A 15,566-nucleotide genomic window follows, 5' to 3' on the forward strand; every position below is an offset into this window, starting at 1 on the left:
CCACATTCCTAAAAGCTTCTGCTGATATCAACTTCTAAACATCATCCTCTACATATATGTGTTTTTCTACTAAATTGTTTCTGCATCAGATAGACTTCAGCAAATCAGATTGATTAAAAGAAAAGCTATTCAGTAGAGAACTTTAAACTATGGAATCAAGATTTGTATTGCAAAAACTTGAATTAGAATAATGCGGAAAAGAGCAACATGTCGAGACACTTTCAACTCTTTAATGAGAATAATGCGCTTTAACTGCTTGAAAAAGTGCACATCAGTTTGTTGCATTATATTTTGCAATTCAGTCCTTTTCGAGTTTGCCCTCTACATAGGGAGAATAGGAAAAATATAATTCATGACTTCAAAGTCTAACATATTTTGCTACATGAAGTACTTTTCCTAAACTAACCTAACTATTTTATAATAGACATAACTCTGTAATGGATTGCCTTAGTTGGTTTTAAATTCCGGTAACAACACCAAGTTAGATAAGTGCAGAGGTTTCATGATACCATCTTATATCTATCTTTAACTGAATTTCGTGATACAGTTTCTGCAAATATATTAGATAGATTCTAAGCTACTGTGCAAGACGTTCTCTATTAGTTCCTTCCTCAATTATTTTGTGGCTCTACAGTCCTTTGACGTTATTTTACAATAATGTCTATTTGCTTTCTTTGGACACTTTTGGTAATGTAAATTTCGTTCATAGACGATAAAATAATTCTGAATTAAATTGTTTTACCTCTTCAGGCAAAGTTTGAATTGAAGCAGAACTTAACCCTTTGCAGGTTGATTAATCATTTCGTTTGCAAGCTTTATATGACCTGATCTACAATCTCTAAATATTCTGGAGATGTAATCAGAAAATTAACAAGTGGAGGAAGGGTAAATGAATCATGTCAAATGTCTTGATAGCTGCTGCTTCGATATTTGCTGATTGACTAGCACAACCACAACCATAGAAGACTAATCTTTAGTAGCAATCTTAGAAGCACGGTGATGGGTACTTCAGTTAGCCACTTAAAATGTCTTCACTCAAAGTTACATCGCTCTTAAATATCTACTTATTGCTAGCTTTCCAGTGTGCAGAGATTGAAGCAATGCAGAATTAAATTATTAAATTTTTTCAAGCTTTCTCTTTCTGAAAAAAAGGATGAACATATCCTTTGCAGCAAATTATACAATACAAGTAAATGTTGATGTCACATTAAATTAACTTTTTTACTGAGATGCCATACTATTACTCCGTCAGACTGAATTTTAAAATTCCCGAACAATCCACCGTAAGTTGCACAATCAAGGCGTCACATACCAATTTGCTAGATGGGGCTCGTATTTTTCATTGCTCACCTTGAGCGATTAATACTATCAATATTGAACAAGACAGAACACCAATGTCGGGCATAGCCCGTGTTGCACGGGCATGACATATCTAGTTAAAGAGAGATTTGTATATCATATAACCGAGATTTGACTTCTAATTTCTATCTTGTGAATTGCAATGATGTAATATGCTTCTATTATACTTTTCTGTTTTCCAGTTTGGGGTTTGGTAGAACAAAGAAGTACCACTTTGTGCATATCGCCCATTATTTGTCATGGCTCATACAATAATTCAAAATGTTAAGCTAGTGTTTGGACATAAACTTGATTGAAACTTGAAAAAAGAACTTCTGAAATTGTGTTGAATAATAATTTTTGAAAGTTGAAGTGTTTGGATATGCATTTTATTTGAAGAGAAATTGAAGTTTTGTGAGTGGAAGAAAAAATTTCACCAAAAAGCTGGCCTAAACCGCTTTTTGAAAACTTGGAATTATTTGAATTTTTCCCCCAAAAAACATGATCATATTTCATAAACAACAATATTTTCATTTTTTTAATTTTTTTTGTTGAAAAAACGAAGACAAAATCAATGGCCAAATGGGAACTAAACAGCTGATGGACATGGCGTTCAATTAGGCTGAATAATCTTGTATTTGTGATCGTCACTGAGTTGAAACAAAAATCAGAAAAATGTTAGAAGAATAAAGAAATATATAAAATAGTAAAGAATCAGAAATATTCCGAGTCCACAATTTTCTTGTGCGTCCTTAAGGAATTTTAACCTCCTCACACGTTGCCAAGGTAATGGATTAAATCCTCCCAGGATAAAACGGAATAAACCTTCCTGCAACAGTGTCAATACAAACTGCAGGATACCAACGAACTCAAAGAACGGAGCAAAAACACACTTACGAATTTGAGAGAGAGAGACTGCAAATTAGGATGCAGTATATTCAGAAAGAAAGAACTTCTAGAGTGTTTTTCGTATATGGAAGATGCAGCCTTGCCTCAGAATTTATAGGCAAATATCAGAAGATGTGTCTGGAAAGGTGCCTTTTCAGAAAATACGCGGCTTGCCGCGGTTCTACCGCGATCGCGGCCGAACCGCGGCCAGAGAGCCTCTCTGAATCTGACTGCCGCGATTCCACCGCGGCCGCGGCAGAACCGCGGCCAGCGAGGCCCTCTGAACGTTCAGCAGTAATTTGGCATTTAATTAATTATTAAATAATTAAATAAATTTTGTCCAAAAATAATCTTATCGATCATTTGACAAATCCAAATCCAAAGCCAAAGCCGAGCCGAGCGAGCGACGACGACGGCGCGAGGGTTCATTCTCTTCAACTCCTTTTAAGAGCTTTAAGAAGTGAATCTATATATAAGCACATAAATGTGATTGTCCCTCACCAATGAGGGACAAAGTGCAAGACAAAAGTTCACTTCTTCAAATTTTCATTTTCCCTCCATTTTATTTCCCTCCATTTCCAATTCACACTTCTTCTCTTTTAAAGCCCAATGGCTTAAAGTCCAACAATCCCCCACATGAATGGGAATGGTTGTATCAAGAAAGATCATAGATGAAAGCTATGTGATTTTGCAAGTAAGGATTAATTGCATCTGGATAAGTAGGTTTCCCTTTGAACTTTCCGTAGTGAACATATGTCGGATATACTCGGTCAATCGGTAGATTTGATATCTTTGAACCGTCGAACTTTAGTGTATACCTAGACAACCATATGTCACACAACCAACCCTTAACCGTCTTTTGGTTCTCATTGTTGTGTTCGTTTTAGCCATGAACACCGCCTGGTTTCATAAGTGCGTAGAGAATTGGCCTTACAGAATTCTCATTGAAGCGACTTCTACTTCACACTTACATAGGTGATTCCTAAACGTGTAATCCTTTAGATTGACACTATTTGATAAATACCTCATCAAACTTAGGTAATCATTAAATAACGTGTAAAGTTCTATCCTTGTTACTGAACATTGTCTTCATCACGAGAATGGACCAAAGTTTTTATTTTGACAATGTTGAACCGGTCAATCATAACTTTGTTTGAGCTCTTGAACCTAGATCTCGGAACAACCAAAATTCTAGGTAGAGTTACCGCCATGTTGACTTGTCCTCGGCCATAGTCTCATTCCCTTGGATGATTTCTCAACTCCCTCTCTAGTTAAGCCTTTTGTAAGTGGATCCGCAACATTATCCTTTGATCTTACATAATCAATAGTGATAATTCCACTAGAAAGTAGTTGTCTAACGGTATTATGTCTTCGTCGTATATGACGAGACTTTCCGTTATACATAACGCTCCCTGCCCGTCCTATTGCAGCCTCACTATCGCAATGTATGCAAATAGGAGCCACAAGTTTCGGCCAGAACGGAATGTTTTCTAAAAAATTCCGAAGCCATTCAGCTTCTTCACCGGCTTTATCCAATGCTATAAACTCTGATTCCATTGTAGAGCGAGCAATACATGTCTGTTTGGAAGACTTCCAAGATACTGCTCCTCCACCAACAGTAAACACATATCCACTTGTGGACTTTGTTTATGATGAGCCAGTTATCCAATTAGCATCACTATATCCTTCAATAACCGCAGGATATTTATTGTAGTATAAAACGTAGTCTTAGGTATACTCCAAATATCCCAGAACTCATTTCATAGCCACCCAGTGATGCTTGTTGGGATTACTTGTGAATCGACTAAATTTACTTATTGCACAAGCTATATCGGGTCGTGTACAGTTCATGATGTACATTAGACTTCCCAACACACGAGCATACTCCAATTGAGACGTACTTTCGCCTTTATTCTTCATAAGATGATGGTTTAAGTCAATTGGAGTCCTTGCACTTCTAAATTCCAAGTGTTTGAATTTTTCAAGTACCATTTTCACGTAATGTGATTGAGACAAAGCTAGACCTTGAGGAGTCCTCTGGATTTTAATTCCTAGAATTACATCGGCAACTCCTAAGTCTTTCATATCAAACTTACTAGCAAGCATACGCTTAGTAGCTTGAATGTCGGCAATGTCTTTGCTCATTATTAGCATATCATCAACATATAAGCAAACAATGACTACATGATTTTGAACGTTCTTAATGTAAACACACTTATCACATTCATTAATCTTAAAACCATTTGACAACATTGTTTGGTCAAATTTCGCATGTCATTGCTTGGGTGCTTGTTTTAGTCCATAAAGAGACTTAACAAGTCTACACACCTTCTTTTCTTTTCCCGGAACCACAAACCCCTCAGGTTGGTTCATGTAAATTTCTTCCTCAAGATCACCATTTAAGAAGGCTGTTTTTACATCCATTTGATGGATTTGAAGACCATACAAGGCGGCTAACGCTATTAGCATCCGAATAGATGTAATTCTTGTTACCGGCGAGTATGTGTCAAAATAGTCAAGACCTTCTCGTTGTCTAAATCCTTTGACAACAAGTCTTGCCTTGTATTTGTCAATAGTACCATCGTCCTTCATTTTCTTCTTGAAAATCCATTTAGAACCCAACGTTTTGTTACCTGGAGGAAGATCAACCAATTCCCAGGTATGGTTGCTCAATATGGATTCTATTTCACTATTGACAGCTTCTTTCCAATATTGTGCTTCTGAGGAAGACATTGCTTCCTTGAAGGTACGAAGGCTCATTTTCTAACAGAAAAGTCAGAAAATCTGGACCGAATGAAGTAGATATCCTTTGACGTTTACTTCTTCTTGGATTTTCTTCATTAGGCATACCATCTGTTATTTCCTCCCGAGGTCGTTTTGACTTTTGGCAGGTCACTTCACTTTCCTTTTTATACGGATAAATAGTTTCAAAGAATTCAGCATTATCTGATTCTATTATTGTATTAATGTGAATCTCAGGATTTTCTGATTTATGAACCAGAAAACGATATGCCTTGCTATTGGTTACATATCCAATAAACACACAATCAACCGTTTTTGGACCTATCTTAACCCTTTTAGGTTTAGGAACTTGTACCTTAGCTAAACACCCCCACACTTTGAAGTATTTCAAGCTAGGCTTCCTTCCTTTCCACTTTTCATAAGGAATGGACTGTGTTTTACTATGAGGTACACGGTTGATTATCCGGTTAGCTGTAAGTATAGCTTCCCCCCACAAGTTTTGTGGTAAGCCAGAACTTATTAGCAATGCATTCATCATCTCCTTCAATGTTCGATTCTTCCTCTCCGCAATTCCATTAGATTGTGGAGAGTAAGGGGCAGTTGTTTGGTGAATAATGCCATTTTCCAAACAAATTTCTTCAAAAGGAGATTCATATTCGCCACCCCTATCACTTCTTATCATTTTGATCTTTTTGTTTAGTTGCGTTTCAACTTCACTCTTGTATTGCTTGAAAGCATTAATTGCCTCATCTTTACTATTAAGTAAATAAACATAGCAGTATCTCGTGCTATCGTCAATAAAAGTAATAAAATACTTTTTCCCACCGCGAGATGGTGTTGACTTCATGTCGCAAATATCTGTGTGAATTAAGTCTAAAGGACTTGAATTCCTTTCAACGGACTTATAAGGATGCTTAGCATACTTTGATTCCACACATATTTGACATTTGGAATTAATGCAATCAAATTTTGGCAATACTTCTAGATTTATCATCTTCCGCAATGTTTTGAAGTTTACGTGACCTAAACGCGAATGCCATAAAGTGTTTGACTCAAGTAAGTAAGAAGAAACATTCACTTTATTGATAGGAACTGCTATTACATTTAGCTTAAAAAGGCCCTCACTTAGGTAACCTTTTCCTACATATACATCGTTCTTACTAAGTACAACACTATTAGAAACAAAAATACATTTGAATCCATTCTTGACAAGAAGTGAGGTAGACACAAGATTCTTGCGAATTTCTGGAACATGGAGGACTTGATTTAGAGTCACTATTTTTCCCGACGTCATCTTCAACGCAATCTTGCCAACTCCTTCAATTTTGGCCGTAGATGAATTTCCCATGAAGATTGTCTCGTCGGGTCCTGCGGGGGCATAAGAAGAAAATAACTCCTTGTTAGCACAAACATGGCGGGTGGCTCCAGAATCTATCCACCATTCTTTTGGATTTCCTACCAAATTGCATTCAGACAACATGGCACATAAGTCCTCCATTTCATCTTCAACCATGTTAGCTTGATTCTTTTTCTTCTTATCATTCTTGGGCGCACGACAATCCACGGCCTTATGCCCAGATCTTCCACAGTTGTGGCAATTACCCTTGAACTTTTTCTTGCTTGGGTAATTCTTTGGTCCGGAAGCCTTCTTCCTCTTCTTATTTTGTGGCGCCTCCTCAACAACGTTTGCCCCCATTATTGTCGAGTTTCCACGTGACTTCTTTTCAGCATTTTTGTTGTCTTCTTCTATCCTCAGACGAACAATCAAGTCTTCTAGTGTCATCTCCTTCCGCTTGTGTTTAAGATAGTTCTTAAAATCCTTCCACAACGGAGGTAACTTTTCAATGAAAGCAGCGACTTGAAAGGCCTCATTTATGACCATACCTTCAATAACAAATTCATAATTAATAATAAGATAAATCTTATTAATAAAATTATTGATTCGGGTCATACCTTCAGCAAGGAGGTCATGCACAATGACTTGTAATTCTTGGACTTGAGTTATGACGGACCTAGTGTCAATCATCTTGAAATCCAAAAACCTTGCAGCCACGAATTTCTTAAGTCCGGCATCCTCAGTCTTGTACTTCTTCTCAAGTGCATTCCATAATGCTTTTGAAGTTTCCATGACACTATAGACATTGTACAAGTCATCTTCCAAACAACTCAATATGTAGTTTTTGCACAAGAAATCAGAATGTTTCCATGCTTCAGTTAGAACAAGTCGTTCATCATCCGGAGTATTTTCAGCCATGACCGGAGGATCCTCCTTGATGAAACGTTGCAAACTCAACGTAGTAAGATAGAAGAGCATCTTCATTTGCCAACGTTTGAAGTCAATACCGGAAAACTTTCCGGGTTTTTCTGTCGGTGTCATAGCATGAGCAGGAGTAGAACGGCTTGTAACAGCATCAACCGTTCCCGCAACACTTCCATTAGTTTGGTTTTCATTCGTCATATTTCTGTAAAGTTGAAAACAATACAGAACTTGTTAATCAGTGAAGTTTTTGATATCTTCAAACTGAATACCAAACCAACCATACAACACGTAACAATGGTGAAGTTTTTATATACTTCAAACCCGTACGTTTATTATTCCGGCAAAGTTTTTATGTACTTTAAACCGGACAGAAACAATTATAGGAGTAGAAAGCAACAAGGCTTTAGTCTCCAACAAAGTATAAAGAAAACAGTTTAATAATCAACACAGAAACGTAAGTAAATTAAAATTCCTTAAGCTTGTGATCGTCACTGAGTTGAAACAAAAATAAGAAAAATGTTAGAAGAATAAAGAAATATATAAAATAGTAAAGAATCAGAAATATTCCGAGTCCACAATTTTCTTGTACGTCCTTAAGGAATTTTAACCCCCTCACACGTTGTCAAGGTAATGGATTAAATCCTCCCAGGATAAAACGGAATAAACCTTCCTGCAACAGTGGCAATACAAACTGCAGGATACCAACGAACTCAAAGAACGGAGCAAAAACACACTTACGAATTTGAGAGAGAGAGACTGCGAATTAGGATGCAGTATATTCAGAAAGAAAGAATTTCTAGAGTGTTTTTCGTATATGGAAGATGCAGCCTTGCCTCAGAATTTATAGGCAAATATCAGAAGATGTGTCTGGAAAGGTGCCTTTTCAGTACCGCGGTCGCGGCCGAACCGCGGCCAGAGAGCCTCTCTGAATCTGACTGCCGCGATTCTACCGCGGTCGCGGCAGAACCGCGACCAGCGAGGCCCTCTGAACGTTCAGCAGTAATTTGGCATTTAATTAATTATTAAATAATTAAATAAATTTTGTCCAAAAATAATCTTATCGATCCAAATCCAAGCCGAGCGAGCGACGACGACGACGTGAGGGTTCATTCTCTTCAACTCCTTTTAAGAGCTTTAAGAAGTGAATCTATATATAAGCACATAAATGTGATTGTCCCTCACCAATGAGGGACAAAGTGCAAGGCAAAAGTTCACTTCTTCAAATTTTCATTTTCCCTCCATTTTATTTCCCTCCATTTCCAATTCACACTTCTTCTCTTTTAAAGCCCAATGGCTTAAAGTCCAACAATATTAATTAGTGAAAATCCTAGGGAGAAGTAGGATATTTGATCAAAAGAATAGTTCAAAGAGATTTTAACATGAACTTGATTGTTCACACTTTTCCTCCCTTAATTGCTAAGTAATTTTCCCCTAAGACTATTCTAAACCTGCTTTACTTGCATAGTTTCAAGATGACGGCTGACTTAGCCTTATTTCACAAGAATGCCTCTGATTTCCATGAACCCGCAAGAAATTGGAGTTTGAATCCATATAGAAAACTATTAAATGCTAGGACTAGCGATATTAATATGACTAATTTTTATTTTAAGAAGATAAACAATTGACGGATTTGATGCCAAGAGTTTCATCTTCAAAAACAAAAACAAAAAAAGCTTTTCTAAAGAATGATATGACAGAATTATGAGCTATTCATAACAGTATACTATATAATATCTCGTTTACGACATAGTTGAACCTAATGACGTTAATCACATAGTTAAACTCTACAAATACCTTATTAATGAAGTAATTTGTGCTCCATAAATAAAATTTAAAAAGGGAATTCGGTGACTCTTGACTATTTAAACCATCTAATTCTAAAAAATTTGAAGACTTGACATTTTTATGATTAAGCAATGGTTAGTCAAAATTGTAAATTTAATTAATACAGAATTTGATGTGCACAAATTCTCCTATCGATATTGATTTTGATTTACCTGTCAATTGCTCCTTGCATGAAGTATTTATCGGACAGGTGGATTAAGTTTTCTAAATCAAACTAACCAATTTAAAGTCCTCCACCTCCCCCCCCCTCCCCCCCGGGTTTCCTTGCATGCAAAGCTACCAAAGAGCAATTTTCTGTTCCACGTTACAATTTCTTTGTCAAGTTGTCAACAGTAGTTGCAGGTTTTGGACTTGGCACATACCATATATTAAACTCCATTTGGTTTTGACCTATATACGCAAATCAGTGTAAAGAATTTTATATATCAGTGTATTAATGTATTTTGATCTGTTGTAGCAAATAAACTATCTTTTTCGGGTTACTAATCTCGCTTGTTACGAACGGTAACCAATGGCTGTATTCTAGGTGATTTGACCATTAATATATAAATGTTAAACTCCCTTTAGAAGGTCAGAATACCTGAGCACACCCTTTTTGTTGTGGCCTGTGTGTGCTTATATATAGCCGCAGAAAGAGAAGATTTTCAAGAAAAGTAGCTTAGTTTTGCTGTGGTGCTGTTGAAAAGTTTGAGATGGGGTTGATGAGTGAGGCCTTGACACAGATTCTGATACCTGTAGCTGCTCTTGTTGGCATTGGTTTTGCTCTGCTTCAGTGGTTTCTGGTCTCAAAGGTCAAAATCTCTGGCGGGTCGGAATTGGAAGATGGATGCAATGACATGTTGATTGAAGAAGATGTACAAGAAGAAGGCATTGATTCTGATGCGACTGTTGCCAAATGTGCTGAGATTCAGAAATTTCTGAATGTGGGCTTTTTTTCACTCTCAGCCTAAACCTGTTCCATTTTAATTTGTTTACAACTTTATTTTTACTTTCTTTAATAACGGTTGTGTTTGGGAAAGTTGGTGCACACCTCGACTATTCAATCTGTACCTGTTACTTCCCACCAACATAGGTATGAGAAGCTTAGGCAAATGAGAAGAAATCACCTAATATATATATTTTTTTGGTTATGTTGGATTTGAATTCTGTTCTCCTATGATTTTCATCCACTTCATTGATCGATAGGCTACGCGCCTACGCTGTTGGGTGCAAAGCATGAACTTATTCTCCTTTTCCCTTTGCTGTAATTGTTAAAGGTTCCATGTACATTTATAGTTACTTTTATCCATGGACTTCTCCATGTCAAGTGTCCTTTATGTTGGAAGATTTTTAGGCTGACCCACATTTTGTCTTCATCAAGAAGATTGTTTGAATTGTTGTATTCGAATCCATAAACTGCATGCTTAAATGAACTGTTTTCCATGTATCTTCCAATAGTTATTGTCTTGTAATCTTAGTATGATTATCTATTTTCAAATTTAATGCTTATCATATCGATTGATAGCTGACAACCAAAATAAAATCCTGATGTCGAGGTATCCTCAGTGTGGTTTAAGGATGCAAAGAGATACTTGCATTTCTGACATAACAGGTTTCCAGTTACCACTTTCATGTCCATGATAACTCTGCTAAGTCATCAATATATACCAAGCGGGAGGGGGGAGAGGGGGGGGGGTTGCAAAGGGAAAATAGAGATATCTTGAAAGAAACATGAATTAAGGAAGAAAATCCTAGTAGAGACTCCTACTCCTGTCAACTCTGTAGAGCTCCTAGTAACCTAATTTAGCAATCTAGTTGAGTACTAGTACATATTCAACTAGAGCAACTAAATATGTCGAATGGCATAATTTAATCAACGCGTTAATTCCTTCTCACAGCATGATCAATGAGGAAAAAGAAGAAGGGACAGCATTGTCCTGTTACTTTTATGTTAACTATGTTGAATGTTGGCAGGGGCAACATCCTTCCTGTTCACGGAGTACAAATACCTCGGCATATTCATGGTGGTATTTGGAGCAATCATTTTTCTCTTTCTTGGATCAGTAAAAAACTTCAGCACAGAAAGCCAGCCTTGCACTTTCAACAAAGAAAATCTTTGCAAACCAGCCTTAGCCAATGCTATCTTCACCACCATTGCCTTCTTTCTGGGGGCCCTAACTTCAGCCCTCTCTGGTTTCCTTGGAATGAAAATTGCAACATATGCCAATGCAAGAACCACTCTGGAAGCAAGGAAAAGCATTGGGAAGGCGTTTGTTACAGCTTTCCGCTCTGGTGCAGTTATGGGATTCCTACTTGCTGCCAATGGTCTCTTAGTTCTTTATGTCTCAATCAACTTATTTAAGCTGTACTATGGAGATGATTGGGAGGGTCTATATGAATCTATTACTGGTTACGGTCTTGGAGGATCTTCAATGGCTCTCTTTGGAAGAGTTGGAGGAGGTATCTATACAAAAGCAGCAGATGTTGGCGCTGATCTAGTTGGAAAAGTTGAACGTAATATTCCTGAAGATGATCCGCGTAATCCAGCTGTAATTCCTCCTCTAAACTTTTTAGGTTCCCCTATAGCCTATGCCTTAATGTCACTTCTGCTCTTTGCAACATTCTTTATACTATCAGTGTATATAAGTTTAAGCCTTATATACTTTGTGTTACATTGCCTTTGGTTGATCACAGGTTATAGCAGACAATGTAGGTGATAATGTAGGGGATATTGCTGGAATGGGCTCGGATTTATTCGGTTCCTATGCTGAGTCATCATGTGCAGCATTGTTTGTTGCATCCATTTCATCCTTTGGTAGCAGCCATGACTACTCAGCTATGTCTTATCCTCTGATTATCAGCTCAATGGGAATTATTGTTTGCCTCATAACTACTCTTTTTGCAACCGATATGTTTGAGATAAAGAATGTGACTGAGATTGAACCATCTTTGAAGAGGCAACTTGTCATCTCAACTGTTCTGATGACCGTTGGAATTGCTTTTGTCAGCTTCTTCACTTTGCCATCAGAATTCACTATTTTCGACTTTGGAACGGAGAAAGTAGTGAAGAACTGGTACTCTTCTTCTTGCTTCACATTTTCTGCACTCTTCTACCTCTTGTCTATGTTTCTAATTTAGTATGATAATTTATTTATTGCTCCAGGCACATATTCTTCTGTGTTTCAATTGGTTTATGGGCTGGGTTGGTCATTGGTTATACTACTGAATATTACACGAGCAGTGCTTACAGGTTGGTAATTTCAGTTGTTAAATTGTGAATGGATAACTTGATTATTATGCAAGGTTTAACATCAGTATCACTAACTATAATATAAGTTGCATAGCTTGCCATTTTTCAAGCCATATCAAGAATTATTTAAACAGTCTTTCTCAATCGAAAAGAAAAGAAGGGGAAACAAATGTCAAGCTAAACATGTTATGAAAAATAGCTTCGAAATGGAAACAAGAAAATAGTCATTAATTGGTTACTTTAAAGAAGCTACTAGAGATTGTGATCTGTGATGATCGAACAAGCTATCAAGTTTTCCTCTCTACTTCTTAGCAATAGTAATTAGTGTTTCATAATGAAATAGAGAAGAAGGGTGTTTCTCTACCAGCAATGAAGCATTGTGTATATGCCTGTTTTTCCTCTCCTCTTTTTTTTTGGGGGGATGGGGGTGGGGGATGGGGGGCGGTATTCAATATCTGATCTATGTTCTTAAGGTCTTCTGTTGCAAACTTGCAGTCCAGTTCAGGATGTGGCAGATTCTTGCAGGACTGGTGCTGCGACAAATGTTATATTTGGATTAGCTCTTGGATATAAATCTGTTATCATTCCCATATTTGCCATTGCCGCTTCTATATATGTGAGCTTCAGCTTGGCTGCTATGTATGGCATTGCAGTCGCTGCTCTGGGAATGCTTAGCACTATAGCCACAGGGCTCGCAATAGATGCTTATGGCCCTATCAGTGATAATGCCGGTGGTATTGCAGAGATGGCTGGCATGAGCCATAGCATCCGTGAAAGGACTGATGCTCTCGATGCTGCTGGAAACACAACTGCTGCAATTGGCAAGGTTAGATAAGTCTCTTTCTAATCTATAGCATAAACCTCTTTAATTTTGTCCAATTAAGCTACAATGTGATTATAGAGTCATAAATGCTAAATTGACTGTTTCTTAACGTCCATAGCAATTATATCCAAAAATATGAGTCCTTTACACTTCTAAACTAGAAAGTTTCCACCAACTTTTAATGATTAGATTTAGGTCATTGGTAAGTTGTGTGAAAGAGAGTTGCTTTAAGTGACTATTCAAAGTTGTGTTCTTGCTACTGGTGCTCTTTATACCATGCTAAGTGTTACTCTACATGAATATGTATCGGACATCATAGTTCTGTAGCACGTATACCTGATAAGCTACATTTGCACATTATCAGGGTTTCGCGATTGGATCAGCTGCACTTGTCTCTCTTGCTTTATTTGGTGCCTATGTGAGCAGAGCTGGTATCAAAACTGTCGATGTCTTGGCACCAAAGGTCTTCATTGGGTTGATAGTAGGGGCTATGCTTCCGTACTGGTTCTCAGCCATGACAATGAAGAGTGTAGGAAGTGCAGCTCTGAAAATGGTTGAAGAAGTTCGTAGGCAATTCAATAGTATCCCAGGATTAATGGAAGGAACAGCAAAACCAGACTATGCAACTTGTGTTAAAATCTCAACAGATGCTTCCCTCAAAGAGATGATCCCACCAGGAGCTTTGGTCATGTTAACACCTCTTATTGCTGGTACCTTTTTTGGTGTTGAAACACTAGCTGGTGTGCTCGCTGGTTCGCTCGTTTCTGGTGTTCAAGTATGCAACTCTTAGTACTTCTCCCTATCCATTCAACCTTCTACTTCATTTTCACTTTGCAACATTCATGTCTCTTTTCTTGTCCATAATATTGGCCTTACATTTCGATTATCGTTCCTCCCTGCATTTCATAACCTCTCTTAAAATTCGCAATCTTATAGTAACTTACTCACAATTTTGGATGACTTTAGGTTGCAATTTCAGCTTCAAACACAGGTGGGGCATGGGATAATGCCAAGAAGTACATAGAGGTAATTAACTTATAAGGTCTCAACTTCAAGAATACTGACATATTACAATATGTTAAGCCAGTGTATTTGGTATCAGTGGCGGAGCCATGATTTTTACTAAGGTGCGTCAAAATATGAAAAGTTAAACACAAGGAGAAGCGAAGGGGATTCAACATATAGTATATATACATAAGTTTTTTTAACCTAACTACACTGTAATTTCCGGCAAAGGGGTTACAAGTGGCTCCGCCACTGTTTGGTATGACGAAAGTCATTTTCTAGGAAAATATTTTCCGCCTGAAATAAGTTTTTTTTTTTTTTGCATGCTGGTGCAACAGAACATGCTAGAGCATTAGGACCAAAGGGATCAGATGCTCACAAGGCTGCAGTTATAGGAGATACAGTTGGTGATCCTCTAAAAGACACTTCAGGTCCATCATTGAATATACTGATCAAGCTCATGGCTGTTGAATCTTTGGTCTTTGCTCCTTTCTTTGCTACTCATGGAGGACTCCTCTTTAAGTTACTGTAGAATAAAGCTCTTGTACAAGTAATCAACCATATTTTTTCTCCAAATAAATAGAGTTCTGCCTAAACAAAATTTTTTACTAGTCATTTTTGAGAAGTGAGCACTATTGTCACTGAAATTTAATCAAGAAAATTTAATTTCAATAAGAATGTGCATTGAGCATTCACATGTTCACATTGCCTTATCATAAATTTACTTTTCCATCATTCCTCATACATTATTTTAATTCCATCTTTAATAATTTCACTTCCTCTAACAAAGTCTCCAGTTTTTCTTGCTTTGAAAAGTTATTCCCAAGTTTAATTTTTCTAATCTTCTGGTTGCCATTTAGTAAGATAAAGAAAGAAAAGTGATTGATAAACACAGAGAAAAAGAGTAGGTGACTAGGTTGAATTGAAGTATATTCCTTTGCATATGCCATCTTTCTTTTTGCAGATACTTTGGCACTAATAACCAATAAGGTTACTCATTTCCCACAAATCAAATTAGAAGGAAAAAGAATCAATTACTAAAAAAACAAAAGGAAAAACTAACTGATTGTTGAAAATGTCAGAAAAGAAAAATAAACAAAAAGGAAAAAAACAAGATTTTAACAGTAATTAACTGACAGAACCATTACTTACATTAGGTGTACTATAGTGTATGAGCCGGATGTAAGGAAAATCAGTAGATAATATTGACTAAGAACAACAAGGAAAGAAGACTACAACTTATCAAAAATACTGTGTCGTGGCAAGTCATTACCTTGAAAGCGATTTCGGCCCGACTGGGTGCAAATCGTTAAGGCCGGTCGCTCCCCAAGGTTCCACAGCACCTCCAAACACGTGCACTCGTGGCTGGAAGTTTAGAATTTGCACAAAACAGTTGCCCAGGAAAAAGAGAAGATGTATTTTATGTGTTGGATAAT

At 37.2% G+C, this 15,566-nt stretch overlaps 1 protein-coding gene across 1 annotated transcript; it reads left to right on the forward strand.

Annotated features, from left to right (window-relative positions):
• Positions 1–9,541: 9,541 nt before the first annotated feature.
• Positions 9,542–14,738, forward strand: LOC104215140 (pyrophosphate-energized vacuolar membrane proton pump-like). The gene is made up of 8 exons (XM_070160405.1): positions 9,542–10,000; positions 11,027–11,601; positions 11,747–12,126; positions 12,216–12,302; positions 12,798–13,128; positions 13,490–13,900; positions 14,092–14,151; positions 14,438–14,738. Exons 1-8 carry the CDS (start codon positions 9,766–9,768, stop codon positions 14,660–14,662), a joined length of 2,304 nt encoding a protein of 767 aa, XP_070016506.1. The 5' UTR covers positions 9,542–9,765; the 3' UTR covers positions 14,663–14,738.
• The last annotated feature ends 828 nt before the right edge of the window (positions 14,739–15,566 follow it).

The sequence above is a fragment of the Nicotiana sylvestris genome, chromosome 1, assembly GCF_000393655.2.
Source record: "Nicotiana sylvestris chromosome 1, ASM39365v2, whole genome shotgun sequence".
In the NCBI taxonomy this organism is placed as follows: Eukaryota; Viridiplantae; Streptophyta; class Magnoliopsida; order Solanales; family Solanaceae; genus Nicotiana; species Nicotiana sylvestris.